Source organism: Ictidomys tridecemlineatus, chromosome 3 (genome assembly GCF_052094955.1).
Source record: "Ictidomys tridecemlineatus isolate mIctTri1 chromosome 3, mIctTri1.hap1, whole genome shotgun sequence".
Taxonomy (NCBI): Eukaryota; Metazoa; Chordata; class Mammalia; order Rodentia; family Sciuridae; genus Ictidomys; species Ictidomys tridecemlineatus.
In genome coordinates, this window is record NC_135479.1 from 148,449,783 (window position 1) to 148,477,474 (window position 27,692).

The 27,692-nt window shown below is 41.0% G+C and overlaps 1 protein-coding gene across 1 annotated transcript; it reads left to right on the forward strand.

Moving 5' to 3' along the window:
- Nucleotides 1-26,903, forward strand: B4galt4 (beta-1,4-galactosyltransferase 4). The gene is made up of 7 exons (XM_005327617.4): nucleotides 1-269; nucleotides 7,802-8,197; nucleotides 13,534-13,766; nucleotides 16,027-16,214; nucleotides 21,221-21,343; nucleotides 23,289-23,393; nucleotides 25,987-26,903. The coding sequence occupies exons 2-7, from the start codon at nucleotides 7,948-7,950 to the stop codon at nucleotides 26,117-26,119; spliced, it is 1,032 nt and encodes a 343-aa protein (XP_005327674.2). The 5' UTR covers nucleotides 1-269; nucleotides 7,802-7,947; the 3' UTR covers nucleotides 26,120-26,903.
- The last annotated feature ends 789 nt before the right edge of the window (nucleotides 26,904-27,692 follow it).

Consider the following 27,692-nt stretch of genomic DNA (forward strand, 5'->3'; position numbering starts at 1 on the left):
GGTGCTTGCCACCTCCCCTTTCCCCTGGGCTGTGCTCGCTGTTTCTGCTACATTTGCGAGTACGCGCGGCCTCCGCTGACTCTGGGGCGCGCCATCCCGGGGAGGAGGGTGTAGAGCAGCGACTGCTGGGTGGCGGACTGGGTCTGTCCCCAGTCTCGGTCTGGGCGGGCGCGCGGCCTGGCTTCGCTGGAGCTGTCCTGCGCCTACCGCAGCAGCGGACCGGACCAGGGGCCTGCGGAGGCCAAGCCTGGCGCGAGGCTGAGGCTCAGGTAACGGCATTCCGCAGCGCATAGCCTTTGCTGCGGGCCCGGGAGGGTAGAAGGGATGCTGCCCGGTAGGGAAGGACCCAGGGCGCTGCCCCAGCGGCTCCGCATCACGATTCCAGCATCGCCTATCAGCACCTCTTGCCCCGCGGGCGTGTTCACCTGAGAACCCCCTCCTCACCGTTTTCCCTGGGAAACTGATCTCAGCCTGGGGGCCTGCGAGGCGCGCAGAAGTTCTGATCTTTCTCAGGAAGGGTTTGTCATGTGGATTTTAAAGGATTTCAGAGACCTCTGCCCTCAATCGGGCTCTATTCGGCATCTGTTGATTGGTGCCTCTAGCTGTTCTGTTTTCCTTTAGATAAGTTAGGTTGACTCTAGGCTTGGGGGTGGGGTAAGGCCCAGGGGGATGTATACCAAGGGAAGGCCTTTCGGTTGGTAGCCTTAAGGAGAGTGGGTGTGCACTCTGTTGCAAAGTGTTCTAGAGTGGGTGAGGGATGAGGACATCAAGGCTTGAGTGCACTGGTAGATCTGGCTGTTTGATGAATGGCAGCTGGAAGGAGGTGGAAATTTGAGAGCTGAGAAGACGTGGTTTTTCTCCTTTAAACATTAATCAGGTACTTTTATTTTTTTTAAGGAAAAGAACATGATGATACCAGAAGGTCAAGAAATCTTAGATTGGAATGAATAGGATTCAGGGTTCATGTTGAGAAATTGGTATTCAAAAGAGGGCGTGGAGGACTATTCTGGAACGTGGCCAGAAGTCCTGGAATGTCTCCCAAGGGGAAGGAGATAGTGCTTGTTTGGGTAGAGTTTTTGAATTTGAGCTTGTAGAGCAGGTTTAGACTTTGTGGACACTGGAAACTCCATAAAGTTGCAGAAACTCTGTGTCCCTGATATATGCATTTTTGAGAGGGGTCTGTAGCTTTGCTCTGATTGAAAACATCTCTTAAAGAGAAATTTTGAACTGCACTTCTGTAGCCTGAGGGGGAATGAGTAGGGAGGGCAATCAAACCAGCTCTGGGATTATATAAGTATTTAGTATCTACTTTAAGCTGAGCTATTAATATTATGTGCTTTATTCAGAGGTGCCTGCAAATAATTTGAGAACTGATTATTTCTTTGAAGATACTTATTCAGAATGGGAACATCCAAAACAAGTCAGTTGTTGTTTTCTAGACTTTTTAAAAAAGCCATTAATGAACAATGGTTTCTCAAAGTTGCCTTCATGTCTCAGACATGAATTGAGTTCCTTTTAAAAATATAGATTTCTTGGCCCCAACTTAGACTTTTGAAAAAAAAAGTAATAATAAAATAAAAAAATTCTAGAGCCTAAGAATAAGCATTTCAAGCCAAGACCACAGGGTTCTCTAGTATTGAAAGCCTTTGAGGTTTTTCTTTGAGATTGGGACTTGTTGGGCCCATTTAGAATAGGTTTTCTTAAAGGTTATATGAATGAATTGCTGTCAAACTTTTGTAACTAACAGTCATGATCCTTCTAATGTGTCATCTTTAAATACATTTTTAAAGAAAAACTATGTAGTCATTTTATCAGAAAAAAATTTGTTTTTGTCATAAAAACCATGGTAAATTAGAAGTTACAGAAGAAACAAGTTTCCCTAATTCATAACTGAGAGATGACTTACTAGTGATTCTTTCTGGCATTTTTTAATATAGAAGATATGTACCTACATAGATTACAGAATTGGGATTGTACTTTATATACATTTTTATATTCTTCCCGCCCCACTTAGCACTTTCCCCTATACTTAAGTACTTTCAAATGCCATTTTAATGAAAGTATGTATTCTATCATGTGGATATGCTATAATTAATCACATCAGATCCCCAATGTTAATATTCAGATTCTTTTCCATTTCTGGTTATTTTAGCAAGGTCAACCCCTCTGGTTATTTCCCAAATGACAGAATCAAAAGCTATTTCGATGAATTTTATCAATCTCATTTTCACCTGTCTTGGTTTTCTCACATATAGGAAAATTAATATTTCTGAAGGCTCTATTTCCAGGTCCTTTTTCTGATTTCAGTAGATGATTCACCTGAGGATTTCACTAGAGGATTCACCTGAGGAGCTTGTTAAAATTGCATTTTCCTGAGTCCCAGACCTAGCTATTTGAATACACAGTGGCAGAGGGTCAGAAGGTGGTGAGCAAGACAGAGAGTGCCATTTATCAGAGATGGGGTCCACTACCCTTTGAAAAGGGTTGGTGTTTGTAAACCAAAGTGAGCTAGTATTGGGGTGAAACTTTTTAATTTAAATTTTTTTTCTGAAGATGGAATTTTATATCCATTAATTTTTCTTTCTCTATTTAACTTTATCCTGCCTCCCTCTTTTTTTTTTAACTATATCATCTCTTTTAGTAGTTAGGCTGGAATTGTGGTGTGTCCTTAATATATTTCAACTAACATTTCCTAGAAAATCATTCATTATTTACCAAATTGAGCACCTGCTATGTATCATGTTGGTTTGAGGCATTAGGAATATAAAAAACAGTGATTCTCTTGGAGAATTAAGTTAATGTACTCCCTTATATTGACTTGGGATATACTCTGTCTCAGACTTTATTCTCCTTTAACTTTTTATTTTTAACACATTTAGACCTACTTAAAGGTTGGGAAAATGACACAGTGTTCACTTAGCTTCCTCTATTATTCTCTATTATTAACCTCTTACATAACCATGGTACATTTATCACTACCGTTAACTAAACAATAGACTTTATTTTAAGTTCAACAGTTTTGCTACAAGTGTCTTTTCTTTTTGTTTTGGTTTTTTTCCATAGTCCCTTGAGTATCCCACATCACATTTAGTTTTTAATTCTCCTTCATCTCCTCCAATCTGAAATAATTCCTGATTTTTTTCCTTGTCTTTCATAATTTTTCCTTTTTTGAAGAATGCCAGTTAGTTATTTTGTGGAATATTTGTTTGATGTTATGCTTGTTATGAAGCCATGTGTTTTGGCATAAATACTACAGAAGTGATGTTCTCTGCTTGGTGTGACATATTACCAATTCACAGGATTTTAACCTCAGTCACTTCCTTAAGGTGACATTGTTGGGTTTCTCCACTACAAAGTTACTGCCTTTCCCTTTGTAGTTAATAGCCAAGAGAGATACTTTATGAATAAGCAAATTCTGCTGATCCTCAAAATTTCTTCCTTTAACCTTAGTACACATTGGTGAGTCTTGTCTGCAGTTTGCCTAATCATGATTTTTTTTTTCCATTTCCCACTTCCTTATTAACTGAAAGTTTCCTGTAAGGGACAGCTGCCCTTTCTTTCCTGTTCATTTATTTTGTGATAATTTATATTAGTACTGACTCACGAATGGTCATTTTATTCTTGGGCTACAATACAGTGTCACCATTATTTTATTGCTTAAATGCTTCTAGTTAGGACCCTTTGGAGCTCAGTCTTTTGAGTATAGTGGACTTGTACATGTAAATAGCTGTCACCATATCCATCCTGTCCACCGCCCAAGGGGTGCATAAGGATCAGGCAGTGATCACTCAGAAGCCTTCTAAGGAGCTATAATTGGGACAGTGAACACCAGAGGCCTAAGGAAGGTAGGACAATGAGTGTGCAAATAATCAGCTCCCAGGAATTCTGCGAGGGTAAACTGAGTAGCACTTGTGCCCCAGGGAGTCTCAGGAGAATAGTACCGTGTGCCTGGGCCATCATGCCCACTCAGACACCCTGTATCTGCAGACTGATGAGATTGACATAGACATTGGAATGCTGGTTTCGGTGCTCTCAGTTGCTGAATGAAGACCACACCCTTTTGCATTGATGCATGAGTGCTTAGTAAATATTTGTGGAGTTGATGCTTGGTGTCCTTCCTGTCTCCTATGGTACCTTCAGTACTTCTCAATATTTTTCCAGTCTTGTTTCATGTATTCCCCGTGCTTTCAAGTGGGAGTGGGGCTGGCATAGTTAGAAAACAAATGGATTGATTTGGAAAAGATTGAAGTAAACTATTACCACAAAAAACTATGCTCTGCTTCCCTTTCTGTTCCCTTGGTTCCTACCCTGTGCTTAAAGACAGCAGGCACTCAGAAAAGACTGCCTGAATTAAGGGAAGGAAAGACAAAAAAAATGCAAAAGTAGGATGATTTCCAACTAACTCTAGGGCAGACTTCTAGAGAGGAAAAGGGTGGTGAGTGTTGCCCTAAAATAACTTACGTTGCCTGAATTTTTTTCTCTGCAGTCATGATTCCCCCTGACATTCGGGACAGTTTTTTTTTTTTTTTTTTAATTAGTTGCTCAAAACATTACAGTGATCTTGACATATCATATATCATACATTTGATTCAAATGGGGTATGAATTCTTATTTTTCCCACATGTACAAATTGCAGGATCCCATTGGTTATACAGCCACGTTTATAGAAAATAGCTCTGGGGCTTGTAGTGAGCGTTCATTTTATGGGTAGGGAAACATACTGAGTGGTAACCCCCAGTATGTTACCACTGGTTACCACTGGGAGTGGTAACTCCCAGTCGTTTAGCCCATAAGCAGGGGAGGAGGGTGGAGATCTCTCTGGGAAGACAGTGTCTTTGCACCTCTGTTTACTCACAGGAACCAAGGCAATCTCACTCTTGAACTTCCTTCATGCTGGCTTTTCGTACATTTAGTTTCGTGAAGGACACTTAGACTTATAAAAAGAGGTAGCTGATTATTCTTAACTGGGGTCAGATGTAGTCTCAAGAAGTAGGATCAGCAATTGCTCATAATGACTCCTTGCTTTTAGAATAAGTTTCTTGTTTTTGAACAAATTTAATTAGCAATATTAGTTTATGATTATTCATAGCTCTTTACTTTTAGGGTAGGCTTAAAAGTTTTTTTTTAAACAGTTTTTTAGTTCATAGCAAAATTGGGTAAAAGGTGTAGACATTTCTGATACACTCTTTGCCTAGGATAGGTTTTTCAATCTCTAAGCCATGCCTCCCCCTTTACAAAATGAGGGAGCTGGATATGTGTTCTTTATGGTCCTTCTTGCTTTTAACATGATAGTAACTGTTATGGTTTGGATGTGGTGTCCCCCAAAAGCTCCTGTGTGAGACAGTGCAAGGTTTGGAGGAGAAATGATTGGGTTATAGCCTTAACCCAGTGAATTAATCCCTGATGGGATGAACTGAGTGGTAACTGGATGCAGGTGGGGTATGGCTAGAGAAAAAATGGTTCATTGGGGGCGTGGCTATGGGATATATATTTTGTATCTGTTAAGTGGAGACCTCTCTATCTGCTTTCTAATCATCATGTGAGCTGGTTCCCTCTGCCACACTCTTCTGCCATAATGATCCTGCCTCATCTTGAGCCCCGAGGAATGGAGTCTGTTGTCTATGGATGGGGACCTCCAAAACTGTGAGCCCCTAAATAGACCTTTCCTCCTCTACAGTTGTCTGCTTGGGTTCTTTTATCACAGCAGTGAAAAAGCTGAATAAAACAGTAACAGTATGATCATAAATTCCTTCAACTCAATGATTCTTTCAGGGGACTGTGTCTCCATAAATAGCTCTTAGAAAAGCAATGTTCCTGGGGCCAAATCATTCAAGAGGTTTTTATTAAAAAAACAAAACAAAACACTGTATTTAGCTTCCTGTAATTAAGTGCATAAGAAGTTGTCTGATTTGTCCCAGGAACCTAATGACTTACTGTCATCTGCAGGGAAGAGAAACCTCTAGGAAGGCATCTGAACAGACAGGTCCAAGGAAAGGGACAGGAGGATGTGGAGAGGTAGGGGGAACCACTGCAGGAATTTGCATATTGTATGTATTGGGCCCACCTCGACATCAGGGGAGAATAGAGAAAGTGTCCGTGTGAACTCAGGATGTGGCAGAAGCATGGCCTTTGGAACTGAGCACCTGAGCTTTATCCCTTAATTAGTTTATGTGGTCTTCGGAAGTTATTCTCTCCAAACCTTTGTTTTCTCATCTCTAAAATAAGACAAACTTATGTCTCAAGGTTGAATTGAGAATTTATACAAGTGATTTAACCACAGTGTATGATGGTGCAAGTAAATGCACAAATCAGTGGCTCTTCTCATTAGCTGTTATTGCCTTCACCATTTACTTCTTGTGATGCCTTCATAGGGCCTAAACACAGGCCATACTTTTTAATTACTTCCTGGGTAAACATGCTCTTTCAAGGTCCATTTATAACCTTGTGTTTAGAGAAATGGGTCCCATGAGAACTACCTAATCCCTTCCAAGGGCAGTGCCCCCAGTGATCTCACCAACTCTTGTCTGGTTCTACTTCTTAAAGGTCCCATTGTCTCTCGAGATTGTCACCCTGGGGATTATGTTTCTAACACATGAACCCTGGGGAGCAAACCACATCCAAACCATGGGAATATATAATACAAATAGTTTTTCTAGATAGATTTCTTTATTTTGATCCCCATTTTACAGGTAAGGAAACTAAGGCTTGGTTAAGTGACTGACCCAAGATTATGTGGCTGATATGTGGTAGAGCTATAGTTTCTGTCTAAATCCAAACCCCTGATCTAAAATGCCACATTTCTACCTGTTTTTCTTATTGACCTCCTGTGTTGGGACTCCCTTAGGTTTCTTGCCTTAGATCCAACTCTACACTGGGGGGTGGGCCCTATTCCAGTGTCTCATTGAGAATATAACATTCATTTTCTATTGTTGAGGGCCATGCTTTTCTAGCTCACAAGGCAAAAGAACATTGGTATTTTTCTTTATTTTCTTATTGAGTTTGTGTTAGCTTTCTGTTTCTGTGACAAAACACCTGAGAAAATCAACTTAACAGAAGAAATATTCATTTTGGCTCACAATTTCAGAGGCTGCAGACTATCAGCCAGGCCTGAAGAAAGCTGCTCACCTCATGGCCGCTGGGAAGCAGGGGGTAGCTATGGCAAGGGGTGCGTTATTGAGAGGGGAAGGGGGCTGGGTACAAGATATAGCGTTTCAGGGCATGCCCCCAGTGACCCATCTCCTCCAACCTGACCCCACCTCCCAAGGTTTCTACCATCACCCAATAATGTCATCGAATATGAATCCATTGATCCATTTCATCTACCAAAGAGATTAGAGGTCCATTTATAACATAATGTTTAGAGAAATTCCCAGAGGTCACACCTCTGAACATTGGGGATCAAGCCTTCAACACACGAGACTTTGGGAGATCTAACAGGGTCCAAATATGTTTCCATACAAGTTTTTACATTTTGTGAACCCTAAAGGCTGTGCCAGGAAGGAGCAACTAAGGAAGAGAGCCACTTGGGCTGTAATTTAGGCTGTCCCCAGCTCAGAAAGGATGCCATTCCCCCTTCTGTCTTTTACCATTTTGTTCTGTGTAACATCTGGATGTGGCTTCTCTTCTTGGGTGACAGCCTGGGCAATAATCCAGTAATGTCTAGATGTTTGAAGCCTTCTATCTCTAAAATCTGATACTGTAGTCAAGGTCCATTGGGGATGGGTTTAGTTTGTGCTGAAGTGAATCATTTCAGGATAGGATTTCCATTCAAAGCAACATGTCTTTTGTGATTGCCTTTTAGAGATCACTGGAGCAGAACTAATGGGCAGAAGCAGCCATTGCATCTTTTGTTGTCCTTAGTTTGCCATCAGATTGGAAAAATTTCACTTGAAGCTTCCTCATCCGGATCAAAGCAGAAAGATACATATCACTCATAAAATTGAAGACATGGTCTTCAACCTGCATTTCCACCTTTCCTACAAGTTACGGTTACTGTTGCTTTTTACCTTATGCCTGACGGTGGTTGGATGGGCCACCAGTAACTACTTTGTGGGTGCTATTCAAGAGATTCCCAAAGCAAAGGATTTCATGGCTAACTTTAAGGCCATAGCTTTGGGGAAGGAAGAAACTCTGACTAATGAAGCCTCCATGAAAAAAGCAGAACTTGACAACTGTCCTTATATATCTCCAGACCTCAGTAAGTGTTTCCTTTTTTTTCGTTTTTACAAGTACTTTGTAAAATTTTAATTTTAGCTCCAAAGGATATATAGAAAAGTATAAAAACAGATGTGTACTTGGTTAAGTTTCACAAAATGAAGATACCTCTGTAACCTGCATGTAAGTTAATAAACTGAATCTTTTTAATTTCTTGATACTAATGTTACAGGTTTGAGCCTTCCAGGAAGTTGAGGCAGCGTGAAGACCACCCCCCACCCTCCAAACCCCAATCCTTGCAATCAAATCAGAAAGATTTCAGACATGTCACTCAGAGTAATAGGCATGAGTTTATTGAAGGGATAGGAAAAGGGAAAAGAGACACTTTTCAGAGAGGAGAGGGACAGTGGGCCTCCCCTGCACTCTAGTTTTATTGGGGATTCCAGAGAAGCTTCCTGCCCAGGTCTGCCTCTTGATTTTTGACTGTCAGCAGGATAATATCAGACTTTTTTTTTTTTTTTTTTTTTTTTTTTTTTTTTTTTTTTTTTAAAGAGAGAGTGAGAGAGAGGGGGACAGAGAGAGAGAGAGAATTTTAACATTTATTTATTCTTAGTTCTTGGCGGACACAACATCTTTGTTGGTATGTGGTGCTGCTGAGGATCGAACCCGGGCCGCACGCATGCTAGGCGAGCGCGCTACCGCTTGAGCCACATCCCCAGCCCCAATATCAGACTTTTAAGTTCCCACTGCCATGACAACTCTAGGTCACCTTGACCCATACTGATTAGTTCTAATTGGATTCTTAACCATAAATTTTTCTAAGAAAAGGGTCATAAAAATCTCCCCCTCCTGGGTAACTTGGATACCTCTTATCAACATTATTTCAGGCCTGCATTTCTCCTGCAGATACCAGGTAGTTTGCTGAGGAATGTGACATATCCTGTCTACTTAAGCCCGGCAGGGCTGCAGGTTTCTTGAAAAAGAAAGGATGTGGAGGTCAGCACAGTGGGCCCATTTTATAGAATTATTCCCTTAACCTCATGTTCCCATCAGTTGCACCTCTCTGTCCCCTATCACTGGTGAATGAACCCAGGGGTACTCTGCCACTGACCTACCCCCCAGCCCTTTTTACAAATCTTATTTTGTGACAGGACCTTGCTTAATTGTCCAGGCTGGCCTCAAACTTATAATTCTCCTGCCTCAGCTTCTTGAGTAGTTGGGATTATAGGCATACACTACCACTCCCAGTTGAAGAAATGGAATCTTCTTAGAATTCCCAAAAGTTTCCATGCTTCTTTTAGTCACTAAACTTGCTTCAAGATTCTAACACTATTCTTGATATTTTTCCTGTTTTTGAACTTTACGAATTGGAGGTGCTACGTTATGTGTACTCTTTTGTGCTTGACTTCTGTTGCTTAACATAATTTTTGTAAGATCTTTTTACATGGGTGTTTGTGGTTATAGTTTGTTCATTCTCGCTGATGTGTGGTATTCCATTATGTGAGCATACCCGATTTTCTTTTCCGACCACAAAAGTCTCTCTGTTGCATATAATAATACAGTTCGTTGATTTGGGCGGTGGCGTGGCTCCATGGGTCTTTCATCCATCTCCTGAGACCAGTGGGCTAGCCTGGGCATGTTCTTCTCACAGACGGGTAAGTAAGAAATTCAGGCACACTCGCGCCTCTATGGTGTCACATCTCTTTGACCCAAAAGTTATGGAGCCTAGGAGCAGGAAATAAGTTTTTCAATGTTATCTTTAGTGTTTATTCTTAAATGCAATGTGTGTTTTGATTTCCCTTTGATGTCTTGACTTTCAACTTAAATGCATAGTAAATTGGTTTTAGTGAACACAATAAATTTGAGAGGAAAAAACCTCACTCAGTGATATTTCTCACATATCTTCATCCTACAGACCTTCAAAGTGCTTCGAGTTCTCCAGACACTTCCTCTGAACCTTTACTTGTATTGTGTTCTTTTTTGAGAATGCCTTTCCTCCATCCTTGTCTGCCTGGTAGATTCCTATTTAGCCATCAGAAATCCAGTTTAGATTTCTCTTGTTCCACAAAGACTTCTGGGACTGTCCTAGCCAGAGTTACTCTTATGTCCCTGTGTGCCCCATTGTGCTTGTGCTTATTGTTCTGTGGTGAGCCAGCAGGATGTAGTCCCAGTGATCCTTTACATTTCTGCAGTCCAGTTCCCTCCCTGGCCTGTGGTGTGGTTCTGACTCTCTACATATGTTTAAAGAACTCTCTGTGGGATGGCCTAGGGCTCTTAGGGGCTCATTGTTCTTAGCTGCACATGAGGCTGCAGAGGACCCGTGGGCACCTGTAATCCCAGCAGCTTGGGGGGCTGAGGCAGAGGATCATGAGTTCAAAGCCAGCCTCCGAAACTTGTCGAGGCCCTAAGCAATTTAGTGAGAACCTCTCTCTAAATAAAATATACTTTAAAAAAGGGCTGAGAGCTGGGGTTGTAGCTCAGTGGTTAGAGTGTTTGCCTAGCACCTGTAAGGCCCTGGGTTTGATCCTCAGCACCATATAAAAAACAGATAAATAAATAAAATAAAGGTATCCTATCCATCTACAACTATAAAAAAAATATGGAAAAATAAATAAATAAATAGATAGGGCTGAGGAAATGGCTCAGTGGTAAAGTGACCCTGGGTTCAATCCCTGGTATTTTTAAAAAAAAAAAAAAAGTGGCAGACCCTCTGTCTTAGTCTGTGTGCTTGGGTTGCTGTAACAAAATCCGATGAATTTAATTTTCACAGTTCTGGAGGCTTTTTGGAAGTTCAGTATTAGGGTCTAGCGCAGTTGATTCTTGGTGAGGGTGGTCTTCTGATTATGTTCTTGCACAGCCTTTCCTTGGTCTGCAAATGCATGCACACACACACACACAAGTGGATGCACACACACACACTACACACAGATTGAGATCCAGATTTCCTGTTCTTTTCAGAACAGTATTAATTCCAAAAAGGAGGCCCCATTCTCAAGACCTCATCTTAACCTAGTTGCCTCTTAGAGGCTTCACCTCCAAATACCATCACATTGGGGATTAAGTCTTCAACACATGAACTTAAGAGGGGAGACAGGTATTCAGTCCCTCCATCTTCATTTCAATTGAATCACAGTCTTGTATTCAGATTGATTTGTTACTTCTTTTTAGTCATGGAAAAATCAACGTGTTGTTATTTTTTTTAATATATATTTTTTAGTTGTAGATGGACACAGTGCCTTTATTTTATTAATTAATTAATTTATTTTTGGTGATGGTGCTGGGGATTGAACCAGGGCCTTGTGCATGCTAGGCAAACAAACAACCAACTGAGCTATATCCCTAGCCCTTATTTATTTACTTATATATATATATTTAAATATATATATATTTATTTATTTTTAGAGAGAGAGAGAATTTTTTTATTTTTATTTTTTTTTGGTTTTTGGTGGACACAACATCTTTTTGTTTGTATGTGGTGCTGAGGATTGAACCCGGGCCACATGCATGCCAGGTGAGCCCGCTACCACTTGAGGCATATCCCCAGCCCCAATATTTATTTTTTAGTTGTAGTTTGGCATAATACTTTTATTTTTTTTAAATTTTTATGTGGTGCTGAAGATTGAACCCAGGGCCTTGCACATGCTAGGCAAGTGCTCTGCCACTGAGCCACAACCCCAGCCCCCTATTCATTTATCTTTATGTGGTGCTGAGGATCGAACCCAGGGCCTCATACATTCGAGGCAAGTGCTCTATCACTGAGCCGAGGCCCCAGCCCCCAAAGTGTTATTCTTGATGTATGTTCCATTTACAAATTACACATACTGAGATATGAAAATGAATTACTAAAATATGAATCTATTCAATGTATTTAAGCAGTAAAGTCTTACATAAAGAAGAGATGAGCATTGACACAAATGGAACAAGTACTGGATTAAGAGGGTGACATAAATAGCAATGTCTTAAAATGGTCCTTTTGCAACCTAGGAAAGGAGAGAACTGAAGAAGATGCTCTGGGGAACTGGTAGGGAAACCTAGAGGGACTAAGTGAAAGTGGATACTGAAAGGTTAGGGCACATGAAAGTTACACCGTGAGAAGGTGAGCAAGTGACATCAAGGGACCAGTGACATCAAGCCAGTCACAATAAGCTCTTTTAAGGTGCAAGAACAGAGGCATGGTGAGGTACTGATGGCGTTTATTAACAGGCCACATGGGAAGCCATTTCAGTGGCCACCCCTTCAACCCTGGGCAGCTCAGTAGCTGTGGGCAGTTCCTATAGTGTGTCTCCTGTAACTCTGCTGCTTATTATTTACTTTTAGGGTGTGACAACTGTTGACTCTTTGTCTCATATACAGACTCTTCAGGAAGGTTCTTGTGGGTCAGAAATTCTTTTGGTTGTCTTGAGGCTATTACTTATCTGAGTGCTGTTGGGTAGAACCCTAAGGCACTGTTAGATAGTGGAGCCTGGCCTAACCATCATGACCAACATCGGGAATAGTCAGAGCAGCAAGGCATGGTGACTGAGACATAGGAAGGGCCAGAGAGAGATAGTACAACTTTCAAATTTCTTGAGGTTTTACAGTCTGACCAGTATATGTGGATTGTTTTTGTTGTTGTTTTAAAGGTGGCTCTGCAAGTGGACCTTACCACAGTTCCCTAAGTAGAACTCTGCCTTCTCTCTTACCAGTCTGTATGTAGATCTTGTTAATTCAGGTCAAATGAGGAGAGTCGGCTGCTTCAGCCTGATATTTGAAAACTGGCACAGAATTGGTTATCATGGATGGCCTTAGGTTTCATCTGGTCAAGTCGTTTCTAGACCCACTGAATAAATGCTATGCTTGATTGGAAACGTCTGCTCTGGTGGCACAGAGGGAGGATTGTTGCAGTGTGGCATATACCAGTCACCACTGGGCCTGGAGGAGGGGCTGCTTTCTACTTCTTTCCAGTGCTCTGCCTTCAGGGGGTTTAGGCAAGAAGTGGACGTGAGGCTTTGTCCAGGAGCTTGATTTTGTGTAATGCTCTTGATTTTCAAGAGATTTCACCTTCCTTCTGGAATTTTGAAAAGGAGAAGATAGAGCATATTTGAAGAGTCACTTACTGTAGCTCAGCCCTTTGCTCATCACTTGGGTCACCAGCACAGTCTCCATTTCCTACTTCCAGTGGATCGTAGAGCAGAATTGATGAGCATTTGTTGCCAGTTCTCCTTGTCCCGTATTTCTGTGGTTATAGTTCTTGACTGAATGAGACTTTGAAAATGTATTAGTGCTCACTGGGCGCCAGGCAGCAGCAGCCTGAGCTCTTCTCCTGTGTTATCTCATGTAAGCCTTTCGGCACTTTGTGAGGTAGCTTCTGTTACGATCTGTGTCCTGTGTTTATTGTAGGAGGCCAGAGCAAGCTTATTTTCAAACCAGATCTCACTTTAGAAGAAGTACAGGCTAAAAACCCCAAGGTGCACAGAGGCCGGTATCGCCCTGAGGAGTGTAAAGCTCTTCAGCGGGTCGCCATCCTCATTCCCCACCGGAACCGAGAGAAGCACCTGATGTACCTGTTGGAACACCTTCATCCCTTCCTGCAGAGGCAGCAGCTGGAGTATGGCATCTACATCATCCACCAGGTGAGTGGGGTGGTATGTGTCTGCCCCAGGCCCTGCCCATGGGCTTCTCCCCCCTCTAAGGGCTTTGGCCATTTGATCCCATTGACTGTCTTGGGTAAACTGTCATCAAACTATTATCAAAGGAGAGTTCTCTTCACATCTTCTTGAAAGCAATAGAGGAAATTCTTATCCCAAGAATTGGAGACCACATTCTGGGATATTTTACTGCCCTAAAATGAACCTCCGGATGAAGCCTGTTCTTGTGAGCTCTTCCTATTTAGCCAACACCTACCCTAAAATTTCCCTGAGGCTCACTGGTCCTTCATGATGTTTCCTTCTGCATTTGTTATATACTACATGATGAGATGCTCGACTTTCCATTATTAAGTGTAGCTATTCAGTGGAGATCTAGACAGAGAACTTTGATGGAGTGCCACATGTAAATAGCCCTCAGTTCTGTGACTCTTCACATTTTTGTTTTTTTACTTTGCCACTATTTATTTTGTCAGACACATATGTTTAATTTCAAAATTCTTGACTTATTTGGCTTCAAGAAGCATCATTTAGCAGGAAAAACATGTAACTGTGGGCTACTTTAAAGAGTTTACCTCTGAGATCAGTGGAGTGATTGATTTAAGATGCCTGTTTGATATTAAAATTTCATAAAATAAAATATCAGTTTAAACATCCATGTTTATGCTTTTTAGAATCAATCCTGGGCTATCCAAATGATGCTCCTTCAAACCCTTACAAAATCTAAGAATGCGTGCAAAATCATTAGCAACTTAATTAATATTGGTTTTAGCTGGTGATATTTGTTTGAGGTAGAACTTTTGATAGCTCAGAGGATTAGCTGTGCACTGTATTCTTTGTGATACAACTGTAGCTCCAGAAAATTAGTGTGCTTCTTTAGTACATCCATGTACATATTTAAGGACTTTAACCAAACTTTTACAATTGTTTTCTTTTAAAATTATTTTTATTCTTAACATTGTTGGCCAAAACTAATTTATTTAATTCTGAGTTCTTACTCAGGATGGCAGCCTAGAGATGTAACATTATTTTTATGAATGAAAACACGTTTGATTTGTATAATTGTTTTCAGGAAAATGCTCTGGGAACTTCCGAGAATGGCTTTCACTTATATTGTGATAAACTATTAATCAAATTAGAACATATTTGATCCAGTTGGCTGTGAAAAATTAATACTACAAAAAAGTTAATAACTGAAACATATAATAACTGAAACATATAGTTTAATAGTTAATACCGGTAAACTATATTAAACAGCATTAACTGGTAATATTTCATACCATAGCTTTGGTGATCTTACCAAAGGTCAAACTTTTTACTCAGTGACAAATCTTGACTCTCTTTCTGTAAGGCCACTCACCATGAAGATTAGCCTCTGTCATTAATAATGAAACAGGATTTTCTTATAGTAATTCCAATAAACTTTTAAATAGATTAGAAATATTTGCAGTAACCTTTTCTGTTTATAGGTCCTGACTTCTTGATCCTTTCTGGCAAGGTATTAGCTAAATCTCTTGGAAGCTTAGTGTTGATTCTTCATAGTGGGTAAGATTGGGATCAGCCAAGAGTTAACAGTGAAGCAGTGACTAGGAGCTTTTTATGTTTTTATATCCTTTATCCTTTAATTAGCGTGACTAGTTTGTCTGAGGTTTTGTAGTTTTAAATGGAATAAATAAAAATATTTTTGAGAATTTTGAGTTTTTAAAAGTATTTTATTGTAATAAGAACACTTAACACAAGACTGTTCCTTTAATAAATTTTAGATGTACAATACATTATTGATTATTTGAATTATTTATATTTTGAAACTATATTAAAGAATTTTCCTTGTGACAAAACATATAAGATTCACCATGTCAGCCATTTCTTTTCACTTTTATTTATTCTTGCCCTCTCATCCATTTTAAGGAGCCTGTTCAGTGGTGTTAGGAATATTCACTATTGTGCAGGCAGCCCATCTCCAGAACTCTTCACTGCTAGACTGAAGCTCTGTGCCACCACGGACAACTTTCCAGAGTGTTTTTAAGCTACAGAATACGAGTATGTGTGAAACACAAAGAAAAAAAAAGAAAAAAAAACCCAGTAGTCCTTTATTGTCATCACATTTATTCTGTCAGATCTTAATGTCACAAGTACAGTTTTGTGTGTCAACAAGAAAAATACCAACTCCTGAATTGGAGCGGGAGAGGGGAACAATAGGAAACCTTATTCCAGGAGATTTTTATGTTTTAATATCCCTTATTTATAGGCTGGAACTAAAAAGTTTAATCGAGCCAAACTCTTGAATGTGGGCTATTTAGAAGCTCTCAAGGAAGAAAACTGGGACTGCTTTATCTTTCATGATGTGGACCTGGTGCCTGAGAATGACTATAACCTTTACATGTGTGAGGATCAGCCCAAGCATCTGGTGGTGGGCAGGAACAGCACTGGGTACAGGTAGGTGGCTCTGCCTGTGGATTGCTGAGGTTGAGTCTTGCCCTGTGGTAGTTAAGGTTGTGTGGAACACAGCATCAAAAGACAAGAAATAGGAAAAAATGGTCCATTTTCCCCTAAACTACAAAATGGGAATCAGAATAAGGAAAAAAATCCAATAACAACCTTGACAGAGGATCATAGAGACAAAAGGGAAAGTGCAGGAGAGAATATATTATAAGTGCTGCAAGTGGTGGCAGCTCACCCCAGTGGGACTTTATAAGCTGTTCCCCATGAGTTTATGTTCTCTGTCAGTTTATCCATTAATCCCTGACTTCTCCCTTTAGGAGGCAGCAGGATGGTGACCCTTAGGCCAGCTCTGAGGTCTCTTTGTGAGACAGGACATCTCTTTCCAAGCTGCTGCTACTTTCTAGACTTCTGAGGAAAAGTAGGAAAAGGCATATCCACTGAGGCGGAGCCCAGGACACCCAGAACAAGTTCCTTTCTCTCAAAGCCACTATGGGAAGATGTAGCGATGTGCTACATCTCTTCATCCCTCCCCAGAAGGGGTGGGGCTGCTTTTCAACCTTATTTTATACCAGTTCCTATTCAAGCCCAACCAAGGGGCAACAGTAACCAAGAAAATTTCTCTACAAATGAAACTCTGTGCTTACTTAATTGTATGCACACTGCTTCAGCCCTGATGGGAGTGAGTGTGAAGTGGAAATGGGACCTCCTGATGCCTCGCTTGGTCTTGGCTTCCATGTTATTTTTCCAGCCTAGCTCTCTTACTTTGGACCACTTAAGAGCAATCGTTAGTAACAGTGACCATAGCTGACCTTGCCCAATCCCCGTGTTAGCTAATCCCTGGGATAGAAACAACACCTAGAGCGAGAGCACAGTGTTTTTAAGAACCCAAGGAAGGGTCTTAAGCTTTTCCCAGGACTGTGGCCCATGAATCTGGTAGAATCAATAGGAGCTTCCAGCAGGGTTCCAGACATGCCAGAGAGCATGGTCCAGCATTGGAGGAAATGCCAGTAGTTTGCTAGTATTCTAGAATGAATGACTAGGAGGAGAGGCAAGAGATGTAGGCCTTGCTTAGTCTGATAAGAAATTTGGATTTCCTGTGGAAGCAGGGAGGGGAGCTGTTGAAACATAGTTACAGCTGAGGAATGACAGGAGGCTGCTCAGTTCAACTGGTCTTCAATGTTTTGGTTGGAGCAAAGCAGGAGGGAAGATACTAGGGAAGAGGTGCAATGTGCCATGTGTGGGTAGAGGCAGCAGGGCCAGAGTGCAGGGAGAGAATCACAAGATTTTTCTCTTTTGAGGAACTTGATCTTTATTTCTGAATCTTAGTATATAGAAGTTTTGTTTTGCTTTGAAGAAAAGCATTATGTCATAGCTGGGCCTCCCCCTCACCCCAGAATCATGTCACCATCTGTTCACTTATTATGTAGAATGAATGTGATATTGCTGCTTAAATACTGAAGATCTTACCCCAGACAATTGCCAGAGATGATAACCTTAAACTTTCCATCACCCAGTTTTTTCCTGAAGAATCACAGGATTGTTTAAGGATAGTTTTTTGATTAGTCTTTTTATCACTGTGACTAAAACACCTGCAAAGGACAACTTAAAGGAGAAAAAAATGTATTTGAGGCTTATGGTTTCAGTTCATAGACAATTGACTCCATTGCTCTGGTTCCAAGGCGAGGCAGCCCATCATATGGGAAGGGCCCAGTGGAGAAAGCTGCTGTGCTCATGGAGGATCAGGGGAATAGGGTCAGGAAGCAGAGAGCCAGAGAGGAGAGAAGGAGCCACAGGGAATCTGCACCCTTCCAGGACTTGGCTCTAGAGACCCACCTCCTCTAGCCATGTCCCACCTGCCTAGAGTTACCACCCAGACAGTCCATTCAAACTAGGTTATAGCTCTCACAATTTAATCATTTCACCTTTGAATATTCTTGCATTAACAGGAGCTTTTTGGGGACACCTCATATCCAAACCCTAACAGAGGAGCCTTGGGTTGGGATTCTAAATTGTGTTTTTGTATTAAGCTGAACATTAAAGAAGCTGAGTTCTTGAGCAATCCTGCTGGGAATTGAGGTTGACTTATCATGGATTCCATCAGATGCTACATACACAGTCCAGTGTGTGACTCTTGTTGTTTAATTTGCTATTGTACCTGGCCAGACTTTTTTTTTTTTTTTTAATAACTGGATATCAGAAAACCTTTGTTTCCCTGTAACTGACAGGTTTTCTTAATGTAAATCAGGTAATTGAATGTGTTCCCCATTTTGGTCTGGATGCAGGAAGCCCTGAGCCAAATCTTAGCCCTCTTTTAGAAAATAAAAATAATTTTATTTGCAGGTCAGAGTTCTGGTGTATTTCCTGTGGGTGTGGTGCTGGGCCTCTCATATGCTAGGCAAATTCTCTACCCTGAGCTATATCCTCAGTCCTGTGTTTCTTATCTTAATCTTCTATTCTGATTTAGTTTCTTCTCTGGTTCTAGTTTGTCATTTAGATTTTTTTCTTATTGTATCGTGTGAAGATGTGAAGTACTTCATTTCTGTGGTTAGGGAGAGGTATGGGAAGCAGTGTAGGAGGTCACTCCTTCCCCTCTACCTAACCTTTGCTATCCTGGGGAATAGCCCACTGATGCCTGGCAAGTCTGGCTGCAGGCAGCCAAGTGTCTGCCCCCTGTTGGCTAGTGTGTGTCACTGAACCACAGAGCTTAAATTACATACTTTACTGTTCTAGTAGCCTGGTGAGCATATAGAAATGGCTTCCCTTGCACCCATGCAAAGGGAAGAAGTTAAGGTAACTTGCCCCAAGTGTCTCAGAATCTGATCAAGCTAGAAAGAAACCCTGGACTAGCCTGAGGCAAATTTTACTGCCAAGTATTCCTTTGACACCTGCCTGCTATCTATAAGGACTCTACTGTTATTTTATGACTACATTTTCCTCACCCTTGGGCCTTTATAGCCCTTTAAAAATACATAAGCCTGTTCTAGCCTCAATTAAATATTTATACTTTTCCATATAAGAAGAAAAAACAAAGCAAAGATCAATAAACATGGAGACAGTTACCACTTTAACAGGAAACTGCAAAACCAAGAGGTCCTTACCTTTTCTCCCCTGTCTTCTTCTGCTGTTCCCCACTCCACCTAAGCTTGTCTCAGGTGATCCTCAGGCAACTGTGCTTCTCCCTCCTGTGCTTTTCTCATGGAGTTCTGGCCACCAGGACATCTCCCATTTTTTTCTGTCTGAACCCTTCCAGGCCCCACTTTTCCAATGTAGTAGTAACTCTTTCTCAAAACCCTTGTCATGCTCACCTCTCTTGCTGGATTATAAACTCTTGGAGGGCTAATGTATCACCATGCTTAACCAACCACCTTGCACATGGTGGACGGTGGTTGTGACAGATTCCTTCCAAAGCATCAATGCCGGTTCTCTCTTGGAGATTGCTTCTTGGTGCCTGGCAGGTTATGTATGCCTGGTGGTGGTTCTACTAACAGGGTCTTAATGAAGCTGCCGGCTACAAGTAGTTAAGAACCCCTTCTCAGCCAGACAGAGTCTGATAACCATGGCTATAGTCAATGCTAGTAGGTGTCAATAATAGCCACCTTCTTAGCCCTTTATTTCCTTTTGTTTATTTTAGGTTGCAAAAATGCCATTTCCCAGAATTTTAGGTTGGAGGTATATAGCTAAGTCTGTTTTTACCATGAGCCAAGTAGGGTACCAGTCTGTATGCAGAACATAGAAACAAACAAGTGAGCTGCAAACTAGCTTTCTGATACAAATCTTTAGATGGCAAGTGACTACATATTTATTGACTTTTTTTCCCCCTTTTGGCTTTTCTTCTTATCTGGAAAAACATTGATATTTAATTGATCCTGGAACTTTTGAGCTGAAGTGAATTAAAGTTAGAAATCCTCCATGTTTTATCTTTTTATTCAGGGATGGCCAAGTTACTGAGCTGCCTTCATTTGCCTCTCTGACTTGTTACAGTGTTATACTTAATGGTTATCTTTATTCTCAGTTTTGCTAATTTGTCCACTGATAAGACATGAGTCCTACATGACTGGAAGGTGCTCATTGACTATTGTCTTCTGGTCTCCTTCCTGGGTTTTCTCTCTTTGTCTTTTACTTGTCAGTATTCCCAATGGTTCTTCAGAGTTCACAGCCCACAGTTCCACCCTTCAAGCTCTTCTCAACACTGCTTTGTCTTGGGTGATCCTCTGTCTCAAGCACTACCTGCTGGTAGCTTATTTCTAAAACAAAACTGTAGCTACCTGCTCTCTTGTGAGCTTTTACCCTGTATCCTTGCCTGGCAGAAGCTCCAGGGCTATCTCAAATTCCGATTTTCTAATACATAGTTTTCTCTTTTTCTCTCAAAACCAAATTGTTTTTCTGTGTACTCTATTTTCATAAAAGGCAGTTATCTTCTACCTAGTTGCTCAAGCCAGAAACTTCAGGGATGGTAATGGGGTATGTTGGGTTCTCTAGGAAGCAGACTCTGAGTTGGAGATTTGCAGAATATGTACATACAGTGTGTGTGTATGCACTGTCTTTTGTTCTCCACCTGTCCCCTGAAAGAGTAAAAGTGACATATATTAAATCCTGACACTCATTCATGCTGAGCCTGGATGTAACATCAGAATCCTTCTTAACTGAGTTCCCTTAGCAGCCATTATTGTTTGCTGGGTTATTGCATGAGATGAAATCTGTTGTCTAGATCTGATGTTATGGTGCACATTTAGGTATCTCTACAGAGCTCTGTACACAAAGGTATGAATAACTGGTGGGTGGCACTTTGCTTGGTGAGCAGAGGTGAGCACATGTCTAGACAGAGGAATGAAGGCATGATAGGAGGCCAGGAGGCTGGGCGGTGGACATCAAGCAGGAGTGGGTGGGACCTGAGTGTTCCTAGAAGGCCTACCCTGAAATCAAAGACCTCTGAAGCATCTGTGGGAAATCAAAGGGCTTTGTACTAATGTTCTTACCTTTTCTCTTCTCTTTTACTCCAGGTTACGTTACAGTGGATATTTTGGGGGTGTTACTGCCCTAAGCAGACAGCAGTTTTTCAAGGTGAATGGATTCTCTAACAACTACTGGGGATGGGGAGGCGAAGACGATGACCTCAGACTCAGGTGAACAACAGAGAAAGGTCCCCTTCAAGGGGCTCTGCTATCAGTGGTGGCTCTGGAAGTCTGCATTTATGTTCAGTTCCTACAGATGCTGGTCCAGAAGGGCAAGAGGCTGCAGATTTGCACTTAAGGGTTGACAGAGCACGGAGGAAGGGCAGGATAACCCAAGCTCTTTGTCAGGGGCGTCTTGAAAGTGAAGGAAGATGGTTTATTCCTGTTTGGGCTGTAGAAATATTGGTGGAGGGCTTTGAGTCCTCATCAATGGTTGCAACAGTGAATGAGGGGTACCACATTTTCAGCCTGCAGTGTAGAGAAGGGCCTGTTATAAGCCTTGTGCTTTTTCTCAGACCTCAGGGGAGCCTGGCACAGTTCTCAGTGTGCAGAGCAGAGAGTATCAGTAGCCTCTGAGGAACCCTGCTCTCTGTAGTAGGCAGGAATGTCTTTCCTCTCCTGCACGCTGCAGGGACTGCTGATGGACTGGCTTGCAGGATTGATTCCAGGCTGTTGGAATTACCCTCAGATTCCCTCAGACCACTTTCTGCTCTAGGGGGCTCATAGGGAATATGCTCAGGGTGTCTAGTCTCCTCTCTCACCTTGGATTTTGTGGCCTGATGGTTAGAAGTTTCCCTGCCTCCTAGAAATCAGTAATTATTAAAGAGCCTGCAGCCAGTATGTTAGACTTAGAATCATGGGACCTTGCTGGCTGACAGGAGACCCCTTCCCTCCTGCTGTTGCCTCTTGGAAAGGAAATTTCTAAGCTGAGGTTCTGAATTAATAGGTGTGTGACTATCAGAAATTTTCCATTGCTTTGATATGAAAAAGCTGGAGTCTGCATGCTGGCCTTGTTCCCATGTCTAGGCTGAAGGCCTCTGGTATGTTTTTGGCAGGGGGGTGGTAGACTCCCTGACTGATGGCTCTGTGGCCTTACCCATGGGCAAGTGTGTGATCATGGCCTATGACCTGGACGGGGGTGCCTGCTAGATTTCAGGGCAAGAGAAGCAAGGGCTAGAGGTAACCAGTACCCATTTTTCCCCCAAATCCATTTCACTGCCCAGCTGGTTATATACCCTCACTGCCTCTTTTCCTGCTGTTCCTCAGCTTCAAGGTAGAGGGGAGCCCAAAGTTTTGGTTTCATTCAATAAGAAAAAAATATCATGGCTTTCAGTATGATTCTCAACTAATGCTGTGCATAAACCAAAATGACTCGAACATAAAACTTGGTTGAGTTTTTGTTTGTTCTGACACAAGGTCTCACTGTATTGCCCAGGCTGATTTCAAACTCCTGAGCTCATGACCCTGCAGCCCCAGGGTCTATAGACATATGCCACTGTGCCTGGTGCTTCGGGTTGAGAATTATTTACTAATTATTTAGCACCACCTTTTCTTGCTCTTACATGAACATTATAGTTTGCAGCTCATGTTCCATATGAATTACATTATGTGAGTCTTTCAAATCAACTCCATAGAGAGGCTATCATTTTACAGATGATGAAACTGAGACCTGGAACAGTGAACTGACTGGGGTTATACATAAAAGGGTCTAGATTTGAACCTAGGTTTGTGGCTTTAACAGTCATTCCTTTCTTGGTTAAAACAAGGTAACACTAATTAGGGATCCTAATAGACTTGATTCTATTCTTCAGGTTCCTATTTATTTAATAAATAGTTTTTGTTTGTTTGTTGTTTTTTTAATGATTAAGTGTAAATTGACATATTTCCTGTGTGCCCAGTAGTAAATGTTCCGTGTCATTATTTCATGGGCTTATTGCATGAGGGTCCACTATTATAAGAAACTCTGATATATTTTAAGTGTTGTGCCTTTTTTTTTTTTCTGATGCCCAATCAAGCTGTTCATGTGAATTTTCACAGGTGACTTTTTTTTTTTAAGTGCTCTATGGTTGATAAATGGGATAGATTTTTTTTTAAATTTCCTCTGTTATTTTTCTAGGGTTGAACTCCATAAAATGAAAATACTACGGCCAAAGCCTGAAGTGGGTAAATACACGATGATCTTCCACACTAGAGACCAGGGCAACGAGGTGAATGTGGAACGGTAAGCCCTAGATTCACGTGCCTGGCGACCTGCTGGCCCAGTCCCTGTCAGTAGGACTGTGCTGAATTGGATCAGATAAGCCAGTTAATTTTGTTAAAGGCCTTTTATTAATCAAAATTTCAGACAAAAACAAAAGTGAGGAGAAGAGTTCATGGTATCCTCAAACTTTGACAGTTGTCAATTCATGGCCTCAGCTCGTCCCCCTCTGTTTCCTCCTCCTTTGGGGTTCTTTAGAAACAAATTTACAGGTGTTATAGCCTCTTAGGTGTAAGTACTTCATTGTACATTCTCAAAATAAAAAGAGTTGTTTTTTGAAGAACTATAAGACCATTATCATACCTAAAATAAAATGAACAGTACTTCCTTAGTATCATCAAATGCCAATCTGTTCTCAGATTTCTCTGATAAATACTTAAAAAACAATTGATTTGTTCAGTTCAATATCTAAACAAGGTCCACATTGCATTTTGATGTTTTTTTTTTCTTTTATCCAGAGGTTCTCTCTCCCCCTCTTCTCCTCCCTCTCCTCCTCCTCCTCCTTCTCTTAATACCTTACAATTTATAATTTATTTGTTTATCATACAAGGTCATTTTTTTCTGGTAGAATTTTCTACATTGTGGGTTTTGCCAGTTGCATTCTGGTGATATAATTTAATATGTTCCTGTGACCTCTGTATATTTTCTTATAAGTGGGGAATTTTTCTAGGTTTTAGGAAACTTGAATTTATTCTGAATATTAGTTTGGGGGAAGAACACTTTATCCATGGTGTTACCTCCTTTTTTATGATGGGAGGATTGATCTGTGGGTACAGGTATCGTCAACCTGGTCCCCTAATTGTACATTCTCAAAATAAAAAGAGTTGTTTTTGCTCATCTGTTTGTCATCTAGTGAGCTTCAGCACCACTGATGCTTGTTTCCTAAATGTGTGACTTAATCAGGGGTTGTAACACTTTAATTCTGTTATTCCTTCAATTATTAAATTTTTTTTAGAGAAGGACTTGCCTTCTTCATCTGTTTGAGTATGCTGGAGTACAGTTTTATAGGGAAGGCAGAGTAAAGGGAAAGAACCAAGCATTGATTTATCATTTTTCAGAATAATGAGATGGTTCTCTGGCATCTTTCAGGATGTGATTATTGTTCTTTTTGATACTCAAGTTGTCTCATCTTTGTCCAGTGTGATCTTCTCCAAGCTGGCTCCTGACAGCTTGGAGAAGCTTGACAGAATCACCGTAGTCTTTGAGAGTTTTTTGCCCTGGATTCTGGGGAGGTGAAAGATTCTAACCTCATTTTTGTTCTTTCCTGCCCTAGGAATTAGCCCTTTCACCAAAGAATCCTGGCAAATAAGACAATTCCTTTTGTGGCTCTGATTGAGGAATTTTTATTTCTTTGTTGAGATTTTTTTCTCCTAGATTCTGGAATAGTATTAAAGGGCTTCTTGCCCATTTTTAAAATCTGTCATTCTAACAAATGTCACCTAGTGAGCTATTTTGACTTTCCTGTCTTTACAGTCTTTATCCATTGATGTGAATTTTTTCATTATAAAAATTAATTATTGAATAGTTACAAAATTAATTGAATAGTTACAAAATAATACCTATAAATTATTTGAAAAGTGTGCACATTCTTGATACTTGTATGCCCATGACCTGTGTGGCCTCCTTAAAACCATGTCGTCCCTCTTCATACCCACCCCTGCCCCAGGTGACACTTCTTTGAATATTTGTGTTCCTGATAATTATTTTGGCTTTTTTCTTTTCTTTTCTTTTCTTTTCTTTTCTTTTTGTTGTTGTTGTTTTGTTTGTTTTTGTTTTCTCTCATGTTCAGGAACAAATGGTTGTTCACTTTTGCATCTTCTTCAACTTTATGTAAATGAAATCACACTGTGTTTCTTCCCCCTTAGTTTCAATCCCTGTCCCTATTGTTGCTTTTCACTGCTAAACTCCTAGAGACCTATTATTCCATTCACTGCCCACTCCTCCCACATTCCTTAGCTCTTTTGAGCTTCTGTGCACCTTACCCAGGGTGGTCACTCTGCCTGGAGTGTCTTTTCCTTACCTTCTTAGTGAATCTCACCTCTTTTAAGCCTGACTGAAATTTGCAGTCTCTACACCCCTTCCCAGATTTCCATTTGAGGTTAGGAGCTCATTCATTCATCCTCCTGTACTCATATCCTTCCTTTTTTTGGAGACATAGGAAAGCTCTGTACCTTCTCCACCTACAGACACAAAACTTTCCCAACAATGTTGGAGGGTTCAGTGATCCTCTGAAGCTCATCCAAACACCTTTTAGGAGTGGGTGACCTACATCCTGTTGTATTAGTGGTCTTTGTAAATCCTTTTGTCCTGTAGACTGGGGCTCACTGAGGGCAGCAACTCTTTGATTCTCAGTGTCCTATGTGGGGTCTGACAAGTGAATACATAGCTATTATTGCTGTCTCCTATTTTGAACGGGAAAGACAAAGTTGTTTTGCAGTAGGAAACCCAACAAGTGCAGTAATTTGTAAGAATACTTTTGCCATATTTTGGGGTAAGGCAAAAAGCAATGGAGACATATGTTAAATTCTTTTTTTAATCATTCACATTTGTTCTTTAGGATGAAGCTCCTACACCAGGTGTCACGAGTTTGGAGAACAGATGGGTTGACGAGTTGTTCTTATAAGTTGCTCTCTGTGGAATACAATCCTTTATATATCAACATCACAGTGGATTTCTGGGCTGGTGCATGACCCTGCATCTTTTGGTGACATTTGAAAGAACTGATTATTTGATTGTAATGATTTTGGCCTAGAGACTTTTCTTAGTAGCACATAATAAGAATATGTTGCAGCTAAATATTGGGCTGAATTTTTTCCTTTTTGTATTTTCTTCACAGAGCTCCTAATGATGTGGAGTGTAAAACCACTGTAGCAAGACAGTTTTCTTAGTTGTTTGATCATGAAGGTTAAAAATTATAATACAGATACTTGAAGGATTAAGTACAAAAATCTCTCAGAGTATAGTGGAGGCTACCTGAGAACTTTGGTTGAAGATTTATTTAAGCTTAAAGTGTTGTATTATGAGATACAAGGCCATAGGAAATAAGATTTCTGATGTCTCGGAGATCTAGAATTGTTCTCATCCAATATAGAAAGGTACGGAGATGTGTTTCTGTTATTCATTTATTCTGCTTGGTCACCTGTGAAGTGGTAGATCCTAGGGGAGAAGAAGGCCACAGAGAAAAGGTGAAGAATCAAGAGGTGGTGAACTTGAAATTGAAGAAGTGGCAGGAGGACATAGTGTCAGATGAACTGTCAGCAACATCTGTGCTGGCTGACACCAATGCTCCACAGTGGATCCCACCCCCCAGATGCACCTTCCAGGAAGAGCCCAGGAGAACACATTATCTACTAGTTTTTAAAGCATTTTTGTAAAATGATTTTGTACATGTAGGGTATGAATTACCAGTTTATAAATTACATGTTAACTAATAATACATCTCTGAAGTAATTCTCTAGTAAAATACGAAAAAGCTCTGGGTGCTCAGTCTTGTTTTTTACTGTCATTTGAGGCCATACACATATCCATTTTAGTACCTGTAATTCTTAAAACAGAACAACTGGATTAAAACCCTCCACTGTCTTTCCTGCTCCTGTTCCTCTCCCCTGTTCTTGTGTACGACCTCCTGTGTAGCCTGCTCCATGGGGGTTTGTCTGTCTCATTCCTTGGGTCTCTCCAGGTTTTTGTTCTCATCCTCTTATGCGTCTTCCTTTCCCATAATCAGTATTGGGAACACAGGTCTGGCTTTGGGGGTGTGCCTGATTGGTTACATAGAGCAAGGGGTCCAGGGTGTGAGAAACTTTTAATTTGGAATTATGGTGGGGCCATGGCACTGACTTGGGCAACAGCAGTCTTTTGGGAGAGAAGCCACCCGTACTACTGAGCTTCCTGGGAAGGGAGTCAGGACTACGGGGGAGAAAATTAAAGGAAGGTAATAGAAACCGTTCTATTAGTGGGTGGGAACAGCTGTGAGAATATTTTGTTTGCTTAGGTGAATGAATGGACATATAAATAATGTAGGTATGTTCTGAAGCAAGTATTATGCAACTGTACTCCAGGGGCTTTCAATCCATCTTGATTACATAGCACCTTCACCGTTAAACTTTAACCTGAGTGGGTGCCAGCCAATATGTGTTCATAATATTTAAATCTTCCCAGCAGGGAAAGGGAATAGGAGGGTTTGGAGTGCCCAAGAAACACAGGGGGAGTCAACACCCAAGCGGGGAGGGGAATTTGAAAGGGCAATACATTTTATAGACATGA

What these genes read in the sequence shown, in the direction of transcription:
- B4galt4 (XM_005327617.4), top strand. Translation starts at nt 7,948, where the DNA reads ATGGTCTTCAACCTGCATTTCCACCTTTCCTACAAGTTACGGTTACTG. An exon ending in GACGATGACCTCAGACTCAG is followed by an intron (nt 21,344 to 23,288) that starts GTGAACAACAGA and finishes TTATTTTTCTAG; the next exon opens with GGTTGAACTCCATAAAATGA. An exon ending in AACGAGGTGAATGTGGAACG is followed by an intron (nt 23,394 to 25,986) that starts GTAAGCCCTAGA and finishes TTTGTTCTTTAG; the next exon opens with GATGAAGCTCCTACACCAGG.